Source organism: Entelurus aequoreus, linkage group LG05, assembly GCF_033978785.1.
Source record: "Entelurus aequoreus isolate RoL-2023_Sb linkage group LG05, RoL_Eaeq_v1.1, whole genome shotgun sequence".
In the NCBI taxonomy this organism is placed as follows: domain Eukaryota; kingdom Metazoa; phylum Chordata; class Actinopteri; order Syngnathiformes; family Syngnathidae; genus Entelurus; species Entelurus aequoreus.
This window is the reverse complement of record NC_084735.1, coordinates 52,112,618-52,138,784: the sequence shown is the minus strand read 5'-3', so window position 1 is coordinate 52,138,784 and position 26,167 is coordinate 52,112,618. Positions and strand designations below refer to the sequence as shown.

The 26,167-nt window shown below is 36.8% G+C and overlaps 1 protein-coding gene across 1 annotated transcript in view; it reads right to left on the bottom strand.

Annotated features, from left to right (window-relative positions):
* The window catches only part of cfap58 (cilia and flagella associated protein 58), a 35,332-nt gene that overhangs the window by 2,620 nt on the left and 6,545 nt on the right, over positions 1-26,167 (bottom strand). The window contains exons 6-17 of the mRNA XM_062046427.1: positions 24,067-24,204; positions 22,668-22,827; positions 19,708-19,790; positions 19,401-19,592; positions 19,088-19,249; positions 17,114-17,260; positions 16,735-16,875; positions 10,408-10,631; positions 6,951-7,059; positions 6,604-6,708; positions 5,588-5,707; positions 2,124-2,248 (exon numbers count right to left, since the gene is read on the bottom strand). Of these exons, the coding sequence (XP_061902411.1) occupies positions 2,124-2,248; positions 5,588-5,707; positions 6,604-6,708; positions 6,951-7,059; positions 10,408-10,631; positions 16,735-16,875; positions 17,114-17,260; positions 19,088-19,249; positions 19,401-19,592; positions 19,708-19,790; positions 22,668-22,827; positions 24,067-24,204 (1,706 nt within the window). The remainder of the gene's footprint in view (positions 1-2,123; positions 2,249-5,587; positions 5,708-6,603; positions 6,709-6,950; positions 7,060-10,407; positions 10,632-16,734; positions 16,876-17,113; positions 17,261-19,087; positions 19,250-19,400; positions 19,593-19,707; positions 19,791-22,667; positions 22,828-24,066; positions 24,205-26,167) is intronic.

Sequence of the window (26,167 nt, the reverse complement as noted above, 5' to 3'; positions counted from 1 at the left end):
TTTTGCAAATATTTGCTCATTTGGAATTTGATGCCTGCAACATGTTTCAAAAAAGCTGGCGCAAGTGGCAAAAAAGACAGTTGAGAAAGTTGAGGAATGCTCATCAAACACTTATTTGGAACATCCCACAGGTGAATAGGCTAATTGGGAATAGGTGGGTGCCATGATTGGGTATAAAAGCAGCTTATATTAAATGCTCAGTCATTCACAAACAAGGATGGGGCGAGGGTCACCACTTTGTGAACAAATGCGTGAGCAAATTGTCCAACAGTTTAAGAACAACATTTCTCAATGAATTATTGCAAGGAATTTAAGGATTTCACCATCTACGGTCCATAATACCATCAAAAGGTTCAAAGAATCTGGAGAAATCACTGCACGTAAGCGATGATATTATGGACCTTCGATCCCTCAGGCGGTACTGCATCAAAAAATGACATCAGTGTGTAAAGGATATCACCACATGGGCTCAGGAACACTTCAGAAACCCACTGTCAGTAACTACAGTTTGTCGCTACATCTGAAAGTGCAAGTTAAAACTTTACTATGCAAAAGCCATTTATCAACAACACCCAGAAACGCCGCCGGCTTTGCTGGACCCAAGCTCATCTAAGATGGACTGATGCAAAGTGTAAAAGTGTTCTGTGGTCTGACGAGTCCACATTTCAAATTGTTTTTGGAAACTGTGGACGTCGTGTCCTTCGGACTAAAGAGGAAAAGAACCATCCGGAGTGTTATAGGCGCAAAGTTAAAAAACCAGCATCGGTGATGGTATGGGGGTGTATTAGTGCCCAAGACATGGGTAACTTACACATCTGTGAAGGCGCCATTAATGCTGAAAGGTACATACAGGTTTTGGAGCAACATATGTTGCCATCCAAGCAAAGTTATCATGGACGCCCCTACTTATTTCAGCAAGACAATGCCAAGCCATGAGTTACAACAGCGTGGCTTCATAGTAAAAGAGTGCGGGTACTAGACTGGCCTGCCTGTAGTCCAGACCTGTCTCCCAATATGTGGCGCAATATGAAGCCTAAAATCCCACAACGGAGACCCCGGACTGTTGAAAAACTTAAGTTGTACATCAAGCAAAAATGGGAAAGAATTCCTCCTCAAAAGGTTCAAAAATTGGTCTCCTGAGTTCCAAAACGTTAACTGAATGTTGTTAAAAGGAAAGGCCATGTAACACAGTGTTAAAAATGCCCCTGTGCCAACTTTTTTGCAATGTGTTGCTGTCATTAAATTCTAAGTTAATGATTATTTGAAAAAAAAATAGTTTCTCAGTTGGAACATTAAATACATTGTCTTTGCAGTCTATTCAATTGAATATAAGTTGAAAAGGATTTGCAAATCATCGTATTCTGTTTTTATTTACGAATTACACAATGTGCCAACTTCACTGGTTTTGGGTTTTGTAATAACAAACATAACATGCTGCATGTATCATGATCAGTATTAAAGTGACTCACTCGATGGACAGTTGTGCGTTTGGTCCAGCTGGGCAGGGACTTTTCTTTAGGTTTATTTTTGATAAGCACTCCATTTATGTCAACATAGATTGGCTCCAAGTTCCACATTTACACTGTGAAGTCACGCCGACATGAACTGACAAACACTGATTGAAGTAAGAGGAAAAACATTTTCTAAGACAACTTGAAAAATCCAGTTGCAATGGATTCAATGTCCTATGACCACAATGACTTGGATGAATGAGAATATTCACATGTGATACTCTTATCCAGTTGCAATAACCTTCTGTGGGTTCAATAATACTTTCTTATCGCCTATTGCTCTTTAAGGACAAAGTCGCAAATAAATGTGCAACCAAGGACTAGTTTCGATTTCAATTAGATTTCTGACTAATGCAGACATAAGTGAGCCAGTTTAAGGGATGTGGACACAAACAGTCCACTGTTGTTTGTACTTTTAAGATCCACCCCAGCCAGAAGTTCAGGGATTATGTATTGGTGATATTAGTGTCTGTGCTCTGCTGGCTGCAACTTGCAACTATTCCTCATTTTGACTTTATGGGAACTGCACAACAAAAATACAACTTAAGAAATACCTTTAAAAAATGTACGAAGTGATTTCTTCCACATTTCAATATAAGTGATACACCTTACCTTTGTTGCTTTTTCTGACTGAAGTACTTCTTCTTGAGTTCTGTAATCTCAGTGTTCAAGCCTTGATTTTCACTTTTGTAGTCAATCATTTTTGCATCCAGCACTCTCACCTCTGCAGTCAACGCCTGTCAAGTTATAACAAAGACTTGCAAAAGAAAGTACTATCAATTCAGACTATAGTTATAAGGGGTGGAACAGTATGCCATCATCACGGTTCGGTACGTACCTCGGTTTTTGGTTCGTTTTGGGTACAGTAAGGGAGCAAAATGTTAAACGGCTTAGGTATTTGCGTAAATGTTTTTTAAAATGAATCAAACTCAAAAGGCTGGGCTGCACTGCATTTGTTTACCGAGTCAACATGAGATGACATGAACCCCTCCCACTTCTACGCGTCTGTACCAAACCCAAAGTTCTGTACTGAAAAATCTGATTAAAAATATATGTACTGTTACACCCCTAATAACTGTGCTCTACTATTGTTGTTGTGTTCAAATACAAATCTTAAATTAATTTTCAATTGGTGAAAAGTCTATTCCTTAAGGTCAGTCAAAGCATAAGCTTTAACACAATTATATTTCAAACAAAATATCCTTGTAATTCAAAACAATAAGAAAATTACATACTGAAATAAAATAAAATGCCACTGTCATTAAGAATTCAAACAAAACAAAACCCCTACAAATAATTCAAAATTCACATTTAAGTGTCAGTCAGGATGCGCCACCTTGCCCAGGGGTTAGTTTCAACACAGGGTCCCAAGCTGACATATGGATCGTTTGTTCTGACTTTTACTTCTTCCTATATTTAGTCATGTTTGATGTCTTCTCTGCACTGCGCCGGATCCAAGGACCTCAATAAACTGTGCAATCTCTACCGTGTTTATTTGTTTATTTGGTTTAGCTATTTTCTTTGAGGTGGAAAAAGCTTCTAATAACTGAGTCTGTTTTCTTTTAAACTAAAGACTGTATTCTTTTTATATCTATTTTGTGGCTGTATCGACATCCATGGGATGTTACTGACACCTACTGACCAGTCAGTATACAGTACTGCATATCACCACAATATGTTGTTGTTGCTGTTTAAGTTTCTTTCAAACATGCATAGAGTAACAATTGGGAGTATGCCTATCCAGTCTACATGTGCTTTGTGGATTTGGAGAAGGCGTATAACCGGGTCCCCCAGGAGATCCTGTGGGAGGTGCTGAGGGAGTACGGGGTGAGGGGAACCCTGCTGAGGGCCATCCAATCTCTGTACAACCAAAGCGAGAGTTGTGTCCGGGTGCTTTGATGTAAGTCTGATCCGTTTCCAAAATGAAAACTTGGTCAGTGTAGATTTTCTTTTTGCACTTTTGAATTGGCTGGTCTGAAAAGTAAATGGCATTTTCCAAAATTCCCTGCATAACCTGAGCGTGCAAGGTCTGTGTGTGGGAGGTCTTATAGGGGAGAGACGGGATTGTTTTTTCCTAAAATATTAATCCAATTTCGTCTATAGCATTTCAACTTATGTTCCTAACAGACAAACAAACCTTTACGAAAACACAACCTCTTTGGTCTGCGTACTGCAAGGCATCAGGAGCATTTACAAGACGACACATAAAGCTGGTCAAAATTTGTGATGTTTTGACCCAGATTTATTTTTCAGTAATATTGAATCAACTTGTAGTTTGAATGGATTTGTCATTCAAGTTTTAAGTACGAAATGCAAAAAAAGTTTGGTGACACTGCACTGCGGGGAACATAAGTAATATGATAAGGTACTTGATAACCTATCACCCAGAAAATATATTTGATGCCAGCGAGACCAAGCATCAATATAACCACAATAAATTTGTGCCATGGCCTTTGTATCATGGTAATATCATAGTGAGAGTTTTTGATACTGTTACATCCCTAGCTTATTAAAGTGAATTTCAGTCGCACAATCATTATTATTTGCCATCATGTGTCATTTAGGGACTACGGGCAAAAAAAATTGTTGTTTGGCTAACTCTGGCATATTGACATAAATGTTTATTATTAGTATGTACTGTCCCAGTAACAAATAATAAACTAAACTTTGGCCAAAATGAGCATACCGAGACCATACAAGTATAGAAAGATAATTCACCATTGATAATAGAATGATGTTACTTTTGTTCTACATAGCGTCCTTTTGTTCGCATTCATATTTAGAGTGTTACAATCTGTTAGGCCAGGCCATTCTTTGTTTAGTTTTGGGATGTTTTTTCCTGTGTCTTTGGTTCCTTTCCTTTCTTGTGCTCTTATTTTGTTTCCACTTCCTGTTCTGTTTGTGTTGTTCCTGCACTGGCTTCACACTGCTGCTTAGACTTAGACTCAGACTTCCTTTTATTGTCATTCAAATTTGAACTTTACAGATAAGAACAAAATGTTGTTGCATTAGCTCGTTGTAGTGCAGGATAAAAGAGCAATAAGGTGCAGATATAAATAAATAGATTACTGTACAGATAAATATATTGCACTTTTGCTTGGGGCTGTCTTCATCACCTGGGGGTGGTTAGTAATTATGTTTTTCACCTGCTGCTACCCATCACCTGGGCACTATTTAAGCCAGTCACATTGGTGTGGGATGATTGCTTATGGGTGTTGGTCAGTAGTATGTGTTGGGCTCCTTTTTCTATTTATGTTTCTGTTAGCTCTCAGTTGAGCTTAGCTTTTCATGCACAGCTTCCCCTGTGCTATTTTTTTTACCGCTGCACTTTATCTTTTGTTCTTGTACTTAAACATTAAATACTTATTTACCTGCACGCTGCCTGCCATGTCCTGCCTTTTTTAGGTCACGACCTCCGCTACAATGAGCGAACCTAACATAGAGTTGGGGTGAGTGGACTTTACGTGACTTGCGTCGGCATCTCGGGCAAGAATGGATAAGCAAAGGGAAAAAGGAGCCTTTTGATGGGAACAATGGTCATAGTCACAGAAATAACAAACAACAGTGTTCTGTAAACTGTGCAAAAAAACGGCTGCGGGAGCAGGCATGCATTAGGAGGGGAGAAACTGCACTTCTGTGTTTATATCGGTTTAGCGTATTACTAAATAAACATGAACTGTATTCTGTACTACAGTTGTAATATGTGTTGCCCACGTCAATTGTTGATTAGCCAGCTCACTATTTGGGTACTAGATTTAGCATTTTGGCAGCATTTTAAAGTCTCAACAAAGACAAATGAAGACAGACAACTATCAATCAGAAAATATGATGTACATTATTATGAAATATTATAAGTGTACCCCACCTCTCCTTAGGCGATGTACAAGAAAATGTTTTCCTCCTTTCGTTTTGGTCATTTGTGTCCGTGGTGTTTTAAAAGCAAACATAGCTTGTGGTTTGACCGACTAGTTACTAGAAATACAACTGATTTAAAGTGTCTTTGTGGCCTTAAATATTTCTATTTGAACACAGATGATGACAGACTTGAGTATTTCATACAAGAAATTGGTGAATACCATAAGTTTTTTGGTCCTTTCCCTCAATGTCCACTGGCAATGCTGAAGCTGTTCAAGTGTCTCTGGGCCAGGCTGCCGAGCCAAAAGTTGTTGCAGCTCCACATATAGCTTCTCCTTTTCCTAGTTAGACCAAATGGATGAAAAAAAAAAAATTGATGCGCTTAAAACATTTAGCAAAAAGCATAATAAGTGAAGAAAATCCAGACCGACTGATTATGTGTGCTTGCCAACAAAGAGGTTTTATTCTACAAATACTACATAAGTCATGTTTTGCCTTGTGATTAAATACTCTGAATCAAATACAAAGTAACCATTCTGGAGTTTTGTTGACATTCTTTCTGCCTCTATTTGTGGCAATACACTTAGGGATGACCTGATTTGATAGGGATATTAGCAAAAAACAAGTATGGGACTATATCGGTTTGCATCTAAAATCTCTGGTACAAGCAGTCCTGCAGCGTGTTTACTTGTACAAAGCTGGACATCCAGTTAACATCTAAATGTCCTCCAATAAGTTGGTCTTTTCTTTATTTTAGTCCAGTAATTTACCAACGGTAAACATGGTAGGCTATAGGCTACTTGGAGGTAGCAACTACACAACAGCTAAGCACACAAGCATACAAAAAAGTGTCCTTAATTGAACAATATTGCAGTCTAAAACAGCACATTTGTCAAAATAAACAAGTATTTGACAATTGTAGATGCCTATTACTTACACATACAAAATATCCAAGGTAGAAAAAGAGTATTACAAAGTATCCAGTAACAAATGTGTCCGCATCTTTCAACTTACTGCATCACTAGCTTAATTTTAATGAATATTTGTGGAAACTAGGTTTCACAAAAACAATTACCACTCCACTTCAAATTAAAGATGGTATAAGTCCATTCCTGATGGTTAATAATAAATTGATTAGTGTTTTACATAAAGTGGTCCATAAACCAAATGTTACAAAAGACTCTGCAAAAGCCAAAAACAGTCCATTAAGAAAAAAGAGGAATGACAAGAATGTTACCTGTAATAAGAATTCCACCTCCTCAAACTCTTCCGTCTTATTGATGAGTCTTCTCTGTAAAGTATGAACCTTCTGGATCAGTTCATACTTGCAGGGATCACTGCCCTGTCACAGACATTCATTTTTTGGATTGAGTCAACAAACAACTGTCATTCTTTACATTCAACAGTAAAAAAAAATTAAAATACAAATTCAAACAAAGGTCTCGGCGTCTACTGTATGTCATAGTACCTTTCGGGGTGCGATCGTTTGTTCCCGTATCATTTGACATTTACCTTTTTGTAAACATAAATCCAACATTGCTAGTTGAAGAAAGCTCATACCAACAATCCAAAGAAGTGACTCACCTCCAGTCGCCTCCATCGGTGAATATTTATGGGGTTTAGTTGCTCTTCAAGGACGCCGTTCCGAATCCTTTCTTTGGCCAGCTCCCTCTGCAGCGTAAACATTTCTCGCCTGCAACAAACCAGGGGCCTTATGTATTAAGAATTGTGTGGATATCCTACTAAAAAAGGGCATACGCCAGGTTTTTGTGCGTACACACACTTATTAATATTTGAAGCCCTGGATGTGTAGTTAAACAAAACAGACTCACTGCATACAAAAAACAAATACAAACGCATTAATTGATTTAAATAATTGGAAATATTGTCACACCATATATTTTATTTAAACTTCATGGTGGACAAAACTGCTTCATTTTATTTTCATTTGCTCTATAAGGAAATTTGCTATGCCAACATGTGACATGACCAGGAAAAAGACAAAAAAAACCTTAAAAGTTAAAACGTTAAATGTTATTAATGATTTTGCATTTGATTGAGGGAAATAAATATTTGGTCCCATACCCATAAATCACACAAATTAGTCCTGTCCCTTCAAAAAAAAGTACTCCTAATTAGGGCTGCTAGCAACAGTTATTTTGATTGTAGACTAGTCATGGACTTTTAACGATTCGTTGAATAATCGGATAATGATGCGTACACCTATGCAGCGTCTCTATTTTAGCCATCGGATTTCAAATTCAGCTTCAGCTATTTTTAGGCATGGCATACTTTTGACTTTTGAGTATTTTTGTGAAAAAGAAACTACTTTTACTTTGTTACATTGAGTTTTATTTGATTGATACAGCATCATTATATGTATTTATAATCTATTGATTACTGCTTGCAAAGACACATTAATTTGGCTCTTTAGAGCGACTTCATCCAGCGGGCACTGTCACATGATTTTGTGTCACCAATCCAATGTAAGCACTAGTGATGTTTGACTCCATTTCACCAATCAGGCGGAGCCCGGCAGTCACATGGCCGCACTTCGGCGGCCCCGAAACTGTAAAAAGTGACATACCGGCGTATGACAAGCAGTCAAGACGATCACTTATGTTTACCTCACAAAGTAAGAAAAAGAACAGCTGTATGACACACTGTCATCTGTGTCAGTAGAAATGTTCACACTTCAGCCTACAAGCTGGAAACTTCCAACTAGTGCACAGAAAACATGTTGCAGTCTACGTAGGGGCAAGAGGGGGCAAGAGCCCCCTCAAATAAATGCCTTGCCCACTCAAATCAAAATTTTTGAAGTTGAGAAAGTACATTTTTAATATAGTCTCAAAATTAATATATGACAAGTTGACAAAATTATCGGCAGTAGCGGAGAAATTCGCTGAAATAGGTACACGATACACTAATCAATCAATCAATGTTTATTTATATAGCCCTTAACCACAAGTGTCTCAAAGGGCTGCACAAGCCACAACAACATCCTCGGCTCAGATCCCACATTAGGACAAGAAAAAATTAAACCCAATGGGATACAATGAGAAACATTGGAGTGGACTGCAGATGTGAGGACCCCCCTGGTGACAGTTGTAATGGACGTTGTGTGGATCTAGTTAATAGTGTGAGAGTCCAGTCCATAGTGGGGCCAGCAGGGGATCATCTTGAGTCAGCAGCGCAGAGACGTCCCCAACTGATGCACTGATGAGCAGTGTTGGGACTAACGCGTTACAAAGTTAGTTTTGGCGGTAACTAGTAATCTAACGCGTAATTTTTTTATATTCAGTAACTCAGTTACCGTTACTACATGATGTGTTACTGCGTTATTTAACGTTTTTTTTTTAATGTAGTATCGGCTAAAAACAGAAGATCTGAGTGTGTTTTATTGGAGAGTTGCAGTGTCGTCCTTCTGATTCTTCCTGTGTCACAACAGGGATAAGAGAAGAGGCGCTGTGTGTGTCTGGGTATGGGTGTGGGGAGGGGGTGGGGGGGGGGGTTGTGTTTACTAACAAGACATGGTGCAGCTGAAGCCGAGTTTCTTAACATGGAGCACACGTATATATATATATATATATATATATATATATATATATATATATATATATATATATATATATATATATATATATATATATATATATATATATATATATATATATATATATACACTACTGGTCAAAAGTTTGGGGTCACATTGAAATGTCCTTATTTTTTAAGGAAAAGGATTGTACTTTTCAATGAAGATAACTTTAAACTAGTCTTAACTTTAAAGAAATACACTCTATACATTGCTAATGTGGTAAATGACTATTCTAGTTGCAAATGTCTGGTTTTTGGTGCAATATCTACATAAGTGTATAGAGGCCCATTTCCAGCAACTATCACTCCAGTGTTCTAATGGTACAATGTGTTTGCTCATTGGCTCAGAAGGCTAATTGATGATTAGAAAACCCTTGTGCAATCATGTTCACACATCTGAAAACAGTTTAGCTCGTTACAGAAGCTACAAAACTGACCTTCTTTTGAGCAGATTGAGTTTCTGGAGCATCACATCTGTGGGGTCAATTAAACGCTCAAAATGGCCAGAAAAAGAGAACTTTCATCTGAAACTCGACAGTCTATTCTTGTTCTTAGAAATGAAGGCTATTCCACAAAATTGTTTGGGTGACCCCAAACTTTTGAACGGTACACACACACGATACACAATCCACTTGGAGTTGGACACATACTGTAGCTAACAAGCAAATTCAATGAAGAAGGCAATGTTACTACTGTACTATCACAGAAAAAAGTGATGGAGCATGATGGAACAGTGTGTACACCTGATGCCCCCTTCACATTTCTGACTGCCCCCTCATATATGCCTGCCTAGAACCGGCCCTGGTTGCACTAAATTGCAGTTGTTGAGTCCTTGAGTCCCAAGCGGTAGAAAATGGATGGATGGATATTACTTTAAAGTAGTGGTAATCTTAATGGAGTACAATTTTTGGCTACTCTGCCCAGTTGTTTTTTGTTTTCCTTTACCTTTTTTGGTTGATATTCTGTCACTTTCAGTGTAAAGAAACCAACATAAAAAAAAAATGGTGTCTTTGAAACTTGTACAATTATCTGATGATAAAATAATTGTATTCTACTGTACACGACTTACCAATATGTTTGTTTGATGTAAATATACCATCAAATTCTGTTCAAAGAATGTTCTTTGTGTGGTTGAGCTTCTTTTATGTCCTTTGATGTTTCCCTCTTTTTTGCATGTCCATCCATCCATCCATCCATCCATCCATCCATCCATCCATCCATCCATCCATCCATCCATTCATCCATCCATCCATCCATTTTCTACAGCCTGTCCCTCTCTGGGCCGCGGTGGGTGCTGGAGCCTATCCCAGTTGCACCCGGGCGGAAGGCGGGGCTTTTACCTTATTTTTGTGGACTTTTTGTAGCCACACTGCAACCACATAATTTCCCCAGTGGGGGACAAATAAATGCTATCCTATCCTTGCCACTTTTTTTTTAATTCTCTCACCTCAGTTCGTCTGTGTTGGGCACCGTCTTGTCCAGGATGTTCTTCTCACGTCTCAGCCTTTTGATTTCCAGCTTGAGAAGGCGGATGTCTTCCATTCTCTGATTGTGGTGGAAGTCCCTCTTGCTTATGATCGATATCTGGATCTTGATCTTCTCATACAAGAGCGTACGTTCTTCGTTGCGCTGCAGCAGCTGCTTACCCAAATTGTCTCGTTCTCTGATCACCTAGAAATCAACAAATAACAACATATTATTGACATTATGTAATTTTTCATCCTAATTTCAATTTCATCCCTCCTGACAACCAGAACAGAAGTTGTGCTTTAAAGAATGCAACAAAAATAGGCAGGTACATGTTATTATTAATAATATTACACTGCCTAACCTTCACATTGCATTATTACTCATACTTATTTTTCTTTAATATCTAATTTTGCCACGGTTAATTCGGGACAAAAAAGAACCCCAACACATCACATGGTATCCTTGCACGTTGCTAGCATGGTAGCTGTTAGTAATATTAGCATATGTTTCGTTGGCATACTGCCAATGTTAAAAGAGTTGTTTTTTTAATTCACTTAATTTATTAAAGTCGTTTTCAAAAAGTCAGTCACAGGCTCCAGGCCACAGGTTAGCGACAGGTAACACACCCATTCAAAATGTATGTGGGAACTTATCATTATTATTTGAATTGGTAAAGTTTTAATTTATTTTGACATGGTTAACAAAATTACATCCAGTTAAATTACGACGACATTACATTACAATTTACTCTTTAAGGAGTTAACTATAAAAAGTGGAACTCTGATATCAAGGTTGAAAGCGCTCATTTGTGACGACAAATACTTTTTTTGGCTACAGGCATTTTTATCCAAGATCTATTTACTTACTTAGAAATAAGTGTACTGAAATTTGAGATATATTGCGAAATTCTGAGTAAAATGACCAAGATTTGCATTTTGCACCATTGGAAAATTAATCTGCAATTCTTTGAAAACGGCATATAAACTTGAGCAGGCTTTTTCATCAGCTAATGAAATGCTTAGGATAATAGCCTAAAGAAAGAACGTATATCCTCTAACATGCACCTACAATTGATAAGAATATTACATTCCTTCTAAGTCTATAACAAGATCTGATAGCTCAGTTACAGCTCTTATTACCAAATCTGTGTTATATGTGTTTTATGTTGTACGATTGCACCAAGAAAATTTCCTAGTTTGTGAACCCGTTCTCAAACAATGGCAATAAAACTATTCTGATTCTGATTCTGAAATAATTATATCAAATGAATGTTACAAAAATAAAAACTACAATAAAATGCTCTAAAATTCCTTAATACTATAAGTATCTAAGGTATCATTATGTAATCTGTCACAGAGTTTCTGTAAGACTTTTTATTGCAGTATTTATTTATTTATTTACCTTTGAATTTCATTTTCTATTTATTATCAACTGTAATAATTATTATTTTATTTACTTTTAATCTTTATTTTTAACACGTTTTATTTTTTTTTCCTCTTCCCTTTTTACGAAATCCAATTCTGTCGCAGTTTTTTTGACCCCTAGTAGCCTTTTCACTTATTCATTGATTTTTAATTACTTTTCATATTTTAACTGACTTTATCATTGATTATAATAATCAATGGATCAAACATGTGCATTATTCTAAGTGTCATCACATTAAACACATGATGTGAATGAAATATCAGCAATAGCCATGAAGAAGAGGTTAGGATTAGACGTGTCACGATTTTTCACTTCCGATATGACACCGATATTGGAGTCTTGAGTATTGGCCGATACCAATATTGATCCATTATTATATCAGCAAAAATCATACATATTTGTATTATTTTATAGTGGGTAATGTTACAAAAAGTTAAATTAAGTGAAATTTGAGAGAACAATGTTAGGCATGAAAAAAACAAACCTATTTATTTTTAAAGAGAAACTGCCCTTTTTGGGTAATTCTGCCTAACATTCACATTCCCTGTTAAGACAATAACTCATACGTCTTTCTTTTTTTATGCATTTTAATTTGTAATATAGAGAAAGTATGAGGTGGCTAACAACGCAGCTAATGGGAGTAATCTATTGCACCCAGGTGCTTAGGAACCGCAGAGGGACGGGGGGGAAGACCCATTTGTGCCACCCAAAAAATATACCGCAGAAGTATACGTGCTTTTATTTTGAGAGCGCAACACAGCATCATGTGACTTAATTTACCAGCTTTGAGTGTGGAGGGGGAAGAGAGTGAGAGACAGAGTGCAGGCTGAGAGGATGACATTCATGACACTCGGAATGTTATTATGAATATTGCTTGTTAAAACGTTTCGCCGTTTGTTAATATTCATATTTACAAACCATGTCTTTCGAGTTAAGGCATCCTAATTCTGGCATGGTCTCTTGTCCATTATTTAATTGCTAACTGTGTCCGTGTTCACAAGTAACGTCAACCCTCGCGAAAATATTTTGTCATTCCCTTCCAGATAACAAAATGCCACCACCAAAAAAATAAGGATTAAACCGCAGCAGGACTTACCCTGTTAGTTTAGAGCAGGGGTGTCCAAACTTTTTCCACTGAGGGCCGTACACGGAAAAATTTTAGCATGTGGGGGCCATTTTGATATTTTTCATTTTCAAACCTTAACAAAATATATGGATTTTTTTTTTTTAACCTTTAGGGCTCCCGGGGACTATAAAGGGTCTCAGTCATTAAACTGTTAAAAATAAGTCAAATTATTATTATTATTTTTTATTTAACGCTTACAGTAAATCTCTATATCCAACTTCGGGTTGATATAAAGTAAAAAAACAAAAAGGTTTTCTGTCAAAGAAAACTTTGTTTTTTATAGTAAAATTGAAATTTAATTTAACATATTTGAGTAATCACAGTGAAAAGTTAAATAAAATCCTACTAAATATATTTGGGATCCAAAAGGTCCCCCACTCATAAAGTGATACATTTTTATTAGTTTTTAAAAAAAAAATTTTAACACTTAAATTACGAGATCAACTTCAGATATATCTGTCGATTTTACGTTTTAACAATTATTTTGTTTGTTTTATGCTCTTTTGTCAAATAAAATGTTGATGTTTTTAAATGGCAACCACACAATATATGCAATATTGTTTCCACATAAAACATTTTAAAGTGATATTTTTTAAGTAATAATTCATTATAACATAGATTTTTAGTGTTTTTTTTTTTTTTTAGCAATGGCAAAAAAAAGAAAAATAAACAAAGACAAAATTTAAAAAAAACAGCCTGCATGGCAGCTTTGTGTCAACATTGCAACTTTTTCTTGTTAGATTTCACCTCATTCCACTTTTTTTAAACGTTTTTTTTTTAATGTTTGCAATATTATCAATTTTGCCATTTTTGCAGAATGTGTGGTGGGCCGATAAACAATTAGCTGCAGGCCGCAAATGACCCCCGGGCCGCACTTTGGACACCACTGGTTTAGAGTAACATCAGGGTAACACTCGACCATTCATCAACCTTTATGACATTATATCTGATATGATGTGCAATTATGTCTTTCAGTGCAATGATATCCATAGACACTCGTTAGGCAGTCGAAGATTAATGAAAGGTGGACTGAGAAAGCTCAGATGAGGTCATGGATCATATCCTATAGGTATATCAGTATATATCATATACTGTGTATATATAATATATTACATATATTTATATTATTACTCTGGTACATTTTTTGTCTACTTTATACCTTTTGTTTTCGCCCTCTTTTTGTGCCCTTGTGTGCATTATCCTTTCCATCTTTGTAACTGAGCTACTGTGTGGAAAAATATCCGTTGTGGATCAATAAAGTTCATCTAAGTCTAAGTCTAAATATATATTAGCCTGGTATTACTTTTTAAACAGACACTTTTTTTTCCATGAGAATAACTAAAAAAGTCAGGGGTGAGAAGGTAGTGTCAGGTGGAGCTTTAAGGTGTAAGGAAAGATTTCAAAATAATAATATTGATTATAATAAGATAGGAGAACAGCTGATGATTTTCAAGATACATTTAATTTATTATGATAATTATTTAATCATGTCTACAATACTATGGTTTTGGTTATGTTTGTAAGTCAAATGCTGATGCAGTACTTTACTATGTGAAATATTGTCTGTTGTAAATACATGAATGCCATGCAGGAACATCACAGCTTGAGGCAGGCAGTCAAAGTGAAGGAGAAACATGAGCAAACTGACTGGTAAACTAGAGTAAAGCAGATATTTTACAACAGTTGACAAAAAGGTGGAAAATGGTGTTCCTTGCTAGTAGTAAGTGTAGTTCAGTGGCCTTGTGTGACATTGTGACTTTTGCCACATCCAGAATTCATGGATGCTCAAGTTCTGTCAAACAAAACGTGGAAGTTTTCAAGAAAAGTGTTACAAGGTTTTCCTTGGCTTCATTATGATGCAGGACAGAAGGATGTTTGTGTTTTATTTCAAGGCAATTAACCCACACTATTTTTTGTCAAATCAGAGCTCACCTCTATCACTTCTCAATTTAGGAATTGGAGAAAAGCTATCAAAAATGTTAAAGCATACGAACATAGTCATACACACCAGCATGCTGTCTATGTGACTGCACAAGAACGTTATCCTGTAAATGCACACATGTGCAGTGCTTTGGCATATCAACCAGCAGACAACAGGCACTGTCTGGGGGAAATTGTGTAAGTATGTGTGTGTGTGTGTGTGTGTGCGCGCGCTTCTGTGTGTGTGTGTTTGTGCGTGTATGCATTTGTTTTCCCCCATCCCCCATGTTGAACCCTTTCTCCGCAACTGATTGCGCCCATAAAGCCCTAAATAAAACATACAAAACACGCCAACAATACTCCATTTATATGTTGTGACCTGAATATTAACCAAGTATTAGCGATATTGCTATTATAAGCGGTAACGCCAAGGAACTACTTTTAGTGGCGCTGTGATCACAGAGCAGTACAGTAACTTGCTTATGCAGCTATTAACATATTGAACCGGTGAGCTGCTGCATCGCCTCTGAGTTGGTAAAAGTTCATTCTAGAATATAAGTCACGACTCTCACTTGTATAGTAGAAGGATGGGGCCATAAACCGAGAAGTTGGTCAACTCTGACATTCAACCTACACCCAGAGATGGCGAGAAAGACATGAAAAGTTGTCAACTTTATTTTACCTGTGTGAGAATTAGGATTATTTCTTCAACGAAACGGCAAGATATGAACATCTTGTCAGTCATCATCCCAGTGAGTGATTGTTTTATTATGTTATGTAGTTTATATTTCTTTTTTTATGACTTAGCAATACTGCTACTTGCTGGATCTGCTAATCACTCAGCTTATAAAAATTGTAGCTCATCCTCCTTATGTTCAGGCTCAAAAATATATGATTCTGGATCTTCAGTTGTCCAAAACTAGTTGTTGTTGGCTGTCTCAGTCTGCCATTATTATTAGTTGTTGTTGTTGTTGGAAATAGCAAACGTTGTGATGCGTCTGGGAATTAATCGGCCACCACATGTTTAAAATGAGCAAAATATGTCAAGTATTACATGTTATTATGAATGTGCCTCTTACTACATTACATACATACTTACACCGTGTATATAAAACGTTGATGGAAGTTTTTGGATGTTTTTTTAGAGAGCTTTATAGGCGGAATGCAGCAAATTGTTAGTTGACTCTTGCTGGAGATTATTTACAAGTTACAATGCTTTAAAAAAGAAAAACCTATGTGTTCTTGTCTAACAAAAGGATTGTGAATTATAGACAAAATTCCCCCCAAAAAGTGCAGTTCCCCATTAATAGAGTATAACTGACTTATGCTGTCATTAAGTTGAAGTGGAGTGGTAATTGTTTTTGGCGACACCTAGTGGCCACAATTATTCATTAAGTAAAGGTCATGATGCAGTAAGTTGTATGATGCAGACACTTTTGTTACTGCATACTTTCTAATATTCTTCTGTCTTTGAAATGTTGTATCTACCGGTATATGTAATATATACATATAGAACTATTTGATAGTTGTTTGTATTGACACATGTGCTGTTTTAGACTGCAATATTGTTTTATCAAGGACACTTATTACGTATGTCGCATGTGCTATTGTGTGCACCTACAGTTAGAAATAAATAGACTTCTTCTTCCTACACTTTTTCCAACTTGATCATGTGATGTTCCTTGATGTAGTAATAATAATAATAACAATAGATTAGATTTATATAGCACATTTCTATACACTAAACACTGTAATGTTGTTCAACGAAACAAAAAAGCCATAAACAAAATAATTATCCTAAAACTAAACCTGCATGTTGTATCTCATCCTTACCTGCTCTAAATGTTTCTTAGTTAGTGTTTGTTCAACTTGGTTATCATCAATGATTTTCTCCAGTTTTTCCTTTTCGACTTTTAGATTCTCAACACGTTGCATTTCCTCCTCCAGTTGCTGCTTAATCAACTTCAGGTCAGCCTGCAAAAACACACGTTGGGAGCATGCTTAATAATACGTAGTAATGTACCATCAGACCTCTCTGATTGGCTGAGAGGAATATTTAGATTCGTAGTGTGACATAACGTTCAACATACATTATAGACAATTAACATAAATGCAATTAAAATGATCCTCTTCAAATGCCTTTAGTATCTACATCATGTCTTAAAGGACCGTACTTAGCCTCAACGTGACAAAACAGGTGAAGTTGCAGTACCTTGAGAACCTCGTTATCTCGCTCCAAGCGCTTGTGATGCTGTTGGTCTTTGTAAATGACCAGCTCCTTTGCAGTTATCTCATCTTTCAGCTGAGTCATCTGGTTGGCCATGGACCTCATCTTGATCTTCAACTTTGAGATGCTGTCCTAAGAGAGAGGTGTGTGGAATGATCTGGTAAATAAATACTTTGAAAGCCATTAGTTTCTATTTTCGTCAGAAGGTTGATCAAATAAGTGGTTTTTCGCATGGTTTTTACACCTGATATCCATCCTGACGCATCCCTCGCAGGGTATCAAAGCTGTGTATGGAAGTATTATTGTAGCAAAACAATTTGTATATGCGTACTCAATGTATGTCTGTGTGTGTGTGTGTGAGCAATGAGATGTGTGTGTCAGTGTTCTAAGTTGTGTTTTTTTTTAAACATTCTGTACATCCGTGTTCAAGCACGTAGGAACAAAAGTACTTAAAGGGGACCTATGATCATTTTCCTCTATTTTTTTTTTTTTTTTACCAATCTTACAATGCTGTATACTCGTGTTAAACAATGCCAAAGCATCCAAGGCTCATGCATTTAGGGCAGAGCTGGCACGCAGTTTCGGATGCCTCTGTTCGTGGGGTTTTGCAGTCTGTCTGCATTGTGAAGTCACCGTGAGGTGCACGTACTTATTTAGACAACAGCAGCTTCTGTGATGAAACACACAAAAAAGGTAGGCTAAAGTATTTTCATATAATTGTGGTGCGGTGACAGAAATGCTGACATAAAAGCAACTTTTTTAATGCAGAGTCTGTATCGATGGTATAGTGTGCAGGTGTACCTACTAATGTGACCAGGTGAATCTCTAATATGTACACAATTTATTTTTGACCGTGTCTGGAAGAAAATAGTGGTGATGACTTTAAGATATATATTTTAAAAATATACACTTTCAAAATATAAATCATGATACTTTTGGAGAGGGTGGGGCGTGGTTTAATTGGCAAACTGAGAATGCAAAAAAAAAAAACATCTTCCAGACAGACTCAAAAAATGGGTTTTAAAAGAGACTGTGGAGCAAATTTACACAAGATTTACACCATAGCATATGCAATACATATTATTAAACATATCCTCAACCTATAGGGACGCCCAAAAATATTTGTTTCTCAGTTGTGGTCCATATGGTCTGCAGCGGTACCCAGCTGTAATACACTTTTCCACCACTTGTGGCAGTAATGACAATCTCAAACAAACAGAAGAAGTCTGGAGCTACAGTCATAGAGAAGTTTAAGCACAAAAATTATGACTAATATGGTGACTCTGTATTTTCATTTGCACTTTAAATTTGATTTTACTGACAGTTTAGTTGAGAAACATATTCGTTATTAATTGTGTTTATTTTGGCACAACATGTGTGTATGTAAATGTACTTCTTATGCAGTATATTTGGTTAGTACTTATTTTTCTATTCAGCCTGACCCAAGCCTAAGATTTATCTGTTAAGTAAATAATAATCTTTTTGATTAACACACGGTTTTATATCATTTGACAAGATTGTAAACTGTAAGTAGGTTAGAGATAATTATCCAGATTAATGAATATGCAGTATAAAAGTCAAAAAGGTTAAGAATCCCTGATGTAGACCACAAGGAAGTGGTTTAAATGTCTATTGAAATCATTACAGGTCCCCTTTAAGGTGATTGGAAAATGTGTGCAAGCCCAGATTTGACAGGGAAAGTCCACATTTTAGGGTTGCTCCACCCAGAGTGGAAGAATTCTGCGCAGCCAGAATCTGCACATATGCGCAGGTTTTAACGTACAAGCACAAGGGAGAATATGGCCCATTGATGTGCAACGTGTGGAAAATCAGTATACTTCTGTACCTGATCGAAACTTCTGTAGCAAAGATGCAATTAAAAATACATCATTACATCATTATTCCTACTATGAAGATTTCAACAAATAAACAAAACCAAACTGTGTGCTACGTCCATACCTGAGCTTCAACGAGGTTTTTGCTGTAGTGGTTCCTCTCAGAAATCACAGACTCCAGGATGTCTTCTTTTTTTTTGAGCTTGCACTCTTCTTCAGCGACCCTCTTCTTCCAGTTATGTATTGCCATCTCGCTGGTTTCTATTTCATCAGCTTTTTCTTGCACCTTAGTAGGGGAAACTCTGTCACAATCCAGGTGGGTTTAACTGTAAACGTGACTACTTCCTTTTGATTCTTTCCTTAACTACAGCAAATAATCCCTCACAGACAAGGTCTCCTCCAAATATGTGAATCACCTGTCTTTAAACACGACTTGCCTTTTTCAAAAGGTTGTTGGCTTCATTAACGTAGCGGTCTCGTTCTTTTTCCAGATCCTGGATGATCTTACGCTGCTTCTGGCCCTCCAGGAGGTTGCCGGAAATCTCTTGTTGAAGCACTCGTTTGTCATTCTCAAGCTCCATCACAGAGATCTGAGTTTCCTCAATCTCCTCTGTAGCTTTAGCCACATTCTTATGGTTGGGACCAAAAACGACATAAGTTAATTTGATGTGTGTGACCTGAGTATTAAACGTCAACAGGATTCAAGTGGCTGAAATGTAAGTAGGATGTGATCAATAAGGATACCTTACTCAAGAGGTCTCGCTCTCTGGTCAGCTCGTTAATTACTTTTTTGTCAGCTTCAACTTGCTTCCGGCAACCCTCAAACTCTGCAGAACGATAAGCAAAAAGATATATATATGTATATGTATATTCATACATGTGTACTGTATATATATGTATATATATGTATATATATGCATGTGTATATTATATATATATATATATATATATATATATATGTATATATATATATATATATATATATATATATATATATATATATATATATATATATATATATATATATATATATATATATATATATATATATATATATATATATATATATATAATTATATATGTAAATATTAGGGCTGCGAATCTTTGGGTGTCCCACGATTCGATTCAATATCAATTCTTGGGGTCACGATTCAATTCAAAATCGATTTTTTTTTTCAATTCAACATGATTCTCGATTCAAAAACGATTTTTTCACGATTCAAAACGATTCTCTATTCATTCAATACATAGGATTTCAGCAGGATCTACCCCAGTCTGCTGACATGCAAGCAGAGTAGTAGATTTTTGTAAAAAGCTTTTATAATTGCAAAGGACAATGTTTTATCAACTGATTGCAATAATGTAAATTTGTTTTAACTATTAAATTTATTATTTTATCTTTGTGAAAATATTGGACACAGTGTGTTGTCAACTTATGAGATGTGATGCAAGTGTAAGCCACTGTGACACTATTGTTCTTTTTTTTTTCATTTTTTATAAATGTCTAATGATAATGTTAATGAGGGATTTTTAATCACTGCTATGTTGAAATTGTTACTAATATTGATACTGTTGTTGATAATATTCATTATTGTTTCACTACTTTTAGTTTGTTCTGTATCGTGTTTGTGTCTCCTCTCAATTGCTCTGTTTATTGCAGTTCTGAGTGTTGCTGGGTCGGGTTTGGTTTTGGAATTGGATTGCATTGTTATGGTATTGCTGTGTATTGTTTTGTTGGATTGATTAATTTTTAAAAAAACAACAACGATTTTTTAAAAATGAGAATCGATTCTGAGTCGCACAACGTGAGAATTGCGATTCGAATTCGAATCGATTTTTTCCCACACCCCTAGTAAATATGTGTATATATAAAAACATACTGTATATACATACTAGGGCTGTCAAGTGATTTTTTTTTTTAAGTCATCTTAATCAAAATCTTAAGCTATGATTAATGGTTATTACTTGCTTGCATATTTAAAATTTGCTTAAAACAAATGTTTGGACATTATAATATATATATATATATATATATATATATATATATATATATATATATATATATATATATATATATATATATATATATATATATATATATATATATATATATATATATATATATATATATATATATCAGGGCCATTAGGGTTATATCACGGCTGTCAAAAGGTTATTTTAAAAAAATCAGATAATTACATTTTGGAACTTGGACCAAATCAGGGTTAATCACAGGTGATTACTCGCTTGCATGATTAAAATGTGTTTAAGAAAAGACCCCAAATTTGTACATAAATGCAATTTCATGTCATAATGTCATCCAGGAACGTTTTTAAATGTTTTACTTGAATGCATGTCATTTATTTGCACAAAAATGTGTAACAGTTTTATCTAAAGTTATTTCAGCTTGTATTTTGCAGTAAATTGCCAGCGAACACACCAGTCAGAGTCTCCTCACTAATTTTTGTACAGACGAATGTATTGATCTGATCACTGATCATATAGCGGTTAAGGTTAAAATGCTTGTACAGGCAAAATAAATTGCATGATTAATCTAAGTGTGTTCATGATTAATGCGATAATTTTTTGTGATTAATCAAATGAGTTAACTCGTTAATTTTGACTGCCCTAATAAATCAAAGATGTATCGCCGATAAAAAAATAAACGTCATTAAAAAAAAAGCCAGCAGACACTAACACGAATCAACTAAATTAATTTTCAGTCAACTCCAGGATTTTTCGGTGATGTTGCGGCTTAAAATGCCGGAACTCCTGGTAGCCTTTTCTGAAAGTTGCGGCAAAAGTTGCAATGTTTTGAGGATTTTTTCCCCTTGATAACATTGAGTCAACTTGGGATTTTATACATTTTTATTAATGTTTTAAGTGATCCTTGTACCTTAACTTAAAAAAGCACAGGATTTCAACAACAGTTGGAAAACAAATACTGTATATATGTTTTACTCGACTTGAAAGTTGACACTAGATGGCAGTAAAAGCCCATACTCAAGAGTCAAAGTCAAATTACTGAACTGTTTTAATTCCTTACTGTCCACTGTCTGCTGTCATCCACATTCTCTGTGTATGCTTTACGCTTGAAGAGTGTTTGTCCATCTTAAACATTTAACACAATTACCCTGGCATGTTAAGATCATTTGTGAACTGTTGAGCGCAATCTATTGTGCAAATTTTTGTTGATGAATTAGAGACGATGACAGATTATCTTCACCTACTTTATCATCTCTAACATGTAAATGCTGCCTCTTTGCTAGGTCAGCATTGCAAATTAAAATATGTTCTTAACTGTCTTACCCTGGATAAATAAAGGTTAAATAAATATATAAACACACGTGAACCAGTGTGTTGCTAAGTGTTTCTATACTCCATTACGTAGAAAGCTTGGTGCTGTAGACAGGAACCGTCTGAGCGACATCAAGGACGACAACTGTGCCGTTTGAGCGATATTGAGTTGATATAATATTACGTGTTGTTATTCCTGCTTCATCTACACAAGAAACAAACATACGTTTTTGATTAGACAGTTGATGTGTGCGTTTTAGCGTCACTCGAAGACAAATCCAATTGGCAAAAATGACACGGATTGGCCAAAATGTGCAGGGACAAAGTTGCAAGTCTCGCATAATTTACAGAAACTGGTTGAAATGATGGCAGGAAATGGTAAGTGTTAATGAGGAAAGCTTGCATACCTTTCTCCACACCAGCGATACGAGCTTTCAAGATCTCTCGCTGTACCTCCACATCAGATTTCTGATCCTCCATGACGCGGAACTTCTTCTGGATGGCTTCTTTCATTAGTCTTTCTTTAGAAATCTCCTGGCGAATCTGATTGATCACGTCTTCTTTCAACTGACAGTTGGGAGGAAAGAGGAAAGGGCTTAACTCAAATTGTTGTTATCTCTATTGTCAATCTTACTATTTAATACATACTATATTATACATAATGAATGCCTGCATCATCTAATATAGGGATTGCCAACCACTGTGCCGTGACACATTAATGTAGTTGAGAGATCATCATGTGCATCCAGTTACATTAAATTGGTCCAAAAATGTGTTATTTACTCCTTTTGTATGATTGTAAAATGTTCGCCCAAATTATACGTTTAACCTCTCGGTTATCATACGGTCAAACATCCAACAGCCATCAATCAGCTGATTTATATGAAAAAGTATGTAATCGGCCAATGCCGATTAGTGCGTTTCAATGCCTATCACAAAATCCCCTCTGGCTGATAATGTATTTTATTTTTGGGCCCTCTGCTGACAGACGGCTGGCAGCTTATTTTGTATGTCCATACACGGTAATGATCATCACTTCCATTGCGGCAAATAAACTGCTTTTCTGGGTATCTTAAATATCATTATTAGGTACCATTATCACTTGAGGACCAGGCTAAACATGGTACACATTGCGTAAGAACAAGAAGACGTAGGCATGCTAATCGCTAAGCCAGCTTGAAAAAACACAAGCAATACATGCTGATGAGTAAATGTGGATGGAATCGTGGTACAGTAGAAAATTAGCAGCTATTAACAGGAAATTAACAAGTAGATTAATAAGAGTCTAGAGAGAGGATAATATAACAACTGTTGTGCTCTGTTGGTGTGTATCAGCCAGGCGTATACGACACGTAAGAGGGTGGATCCATCTATAAATCAGTAGTGTCGATACCAAGGGTAGTATCAAAATCCAAATGCAAAATTATTTTTTTGAATAAGTCCCTGGACACAGGAGCACTTTGAGGGGAAACAATTTAAAAGCATAGTAGTTTTTACTTTTGTTTAGTTACTGTGTACCATTGACTTTGTTTGCTCAAATAACTGTGTGTAATAAAATACAACAAGGAACAAGTTTAAATATTGTGTTGATATTTTTACACTGTCAATAGCATCCACTTTATAGACATTTAGAAAGTTGCAGTTAATACATGTTATCAGTATCGGCCGATCTCACTCATGGATGATTAGTATTGGAATCGGCAGCATAAAACCCGGATTCCTGTAATGGATTAACTATTGTGTTGTAAAAATATCAAAAAAGAGTGAGGAGCATACAGTGCAATCATTTTGTTGTGTGCCATTCACCTTAAGTTCAGTTAAGTTCTTCTGATTTTCCAAAAAGATGCGTTCTCTAACAGATACGAGCTGATCCCGGTCCCGTTGCAACTTGTTGGTTTTGTGTTGCAACTGTTCCAGTTCCTTAGTGACTTTTTCAATGGCATTCTGTTGTGAAAGAAGCAAACTGATATAAGTATTTCATTGCTTAAGTAATAATACTTAGCATGTTGCCGAAGTATTCACTCGGAGCTTGCCAGTATGCCTAGTGTTTGTTCAGTTGTAAATAATTTAATGGGACGGCGTGGCTCGGGCGATAGAGCGGCAGTGCCAGCAACTTGAGGGTTCCAGGTTCGATCTCAGCTTTCGCCATCCGAGTCACGTCCGTTGTGTCCTTGGGCAAGACATTTCACCCTTGCTCCTGATGGGTCGTGGTTAGTGCCTTGCATGGTAGCTCCCGCCATCAGTTTGTGAAAGTAAGTATAAATGGGTGAATGTGAAAAATAGTGTCAAAGCGCGTTGAGTACCTTGAAGGTAGAAAAGTGCTATGCAAGTATAGTCAATGGCGTATGTTATTGTGAGAATGTATTTTCTTGATGCCGGTGTAGGATAGTAGATACGGCCTTTCTTCTCAGTCATCGCTGACTTTCTGTGGAGAACCAGTCAGGAATGAAAAACATTCAAAATACCTTGGGGTCACCGTGGACCGGAATCCTCATCTACAGTGAACACCTGAAACAAACTGCTGGAAAGATCTTTGCCAGAGTTAACATCAGCAGAATTGGCAAGTATCAACAGGGGCTCAATTGCCTCCTCCTTCTGGAAAGCCAGCCTTGCCCTTATATACTCAGCAGCATTGCCCTCCAGTATGGGCAGCAAGTTGGCACACCAGACACGTAGACACCATCCTGAACTCCTTGATGCAAATAATCTACAGTTACTCCTTGTGTCTTCCAACATTACTCTACCTGGAATTCACCGCAATGCCAGAAAGTCGTTTGCATCCCATACAACCCCAACATTCCAATCCATGAAGACTTTGGTAATCTGCAACACACCCGACTGAAGTTCCAGAAATCCTTTTGGATGTACACCATGTTACTGGACAAAATGGGCTTTGATGTGGAGTCAGCGTGGCAAGGCATCCGCCACAAAGAAAGATCTCCCACTCATCAGGAGAAAATGGTGCACAGTAACAGGATCTGCATCAATTATGCAAGAACTGTACACCACCTTTACTTCTGGAATTTCTAAAGCAATCCTCAATGACTGCAGTCACTCAGTCCAGACTGTGGAAATTACTTCAACAATCAAAACGCTTCCTCTTATCATCAGCTGCTTAAACTTGAGTTTGTCACAATGGCGTCAGAAGTGGGATGACTGAATGGCAACCGCATGAGAGAAAAAATTAGGAATTTGGCATGCCTCTACATTCTACGTAGGAAGTTGGGCCAGAGCAACATTTAACTGAGAAGAAGGGATTAGCTGGCTTTGTTGATGGGGCTCATGAATCTTGGCCTGGTATTAACAGTTTAAGACTAAGAGTTCCAGAAAAATCCTCATTTAGACTGTAGTCACCCAGACCAGACTATGACACGTTCTGTAAATGATTGCCATATGTGATGTTTTCCTGGAGGGATCGGTGAACTCCGTGCCCGCCAGTTAGAGAATTGTAATTACGTAACTTTAGGTGCTGTAGCTGTAGCGAGCTGACGAGCTGTAGCTGTAGCGAGCTGACTAGCCCAGTTTGTAGCAGCTCTAAGCGGCCAACAGGCCACGGTGAACCGTTTGAGACACATAATAGATTTAGCCCTTTAGCTAGTCCTACATCTCAGTCTACCAGACACCACACCTTAGTCATAGGGGACTCCATCACCCAGGACATACAGCTTAGTAAACCAGCCACAATTAAGTGTATTCAAGGGGCCCGAGCACCTGACATTGAAGCTAATCTTAGGGAGCTGACAGGCTTAGTAAACATGTACGACAGCCTAATCGCACCACTAGCTACGCGAACATAGTTGTATACGTCGGCTCCAATGACAATGGAATGAGACAGTCAGAGATTACAAAGAGGAATAAAGCTAGGACTTGTGATCTTGCTAGAAAGATGTCTCTGCATTGAGTACTT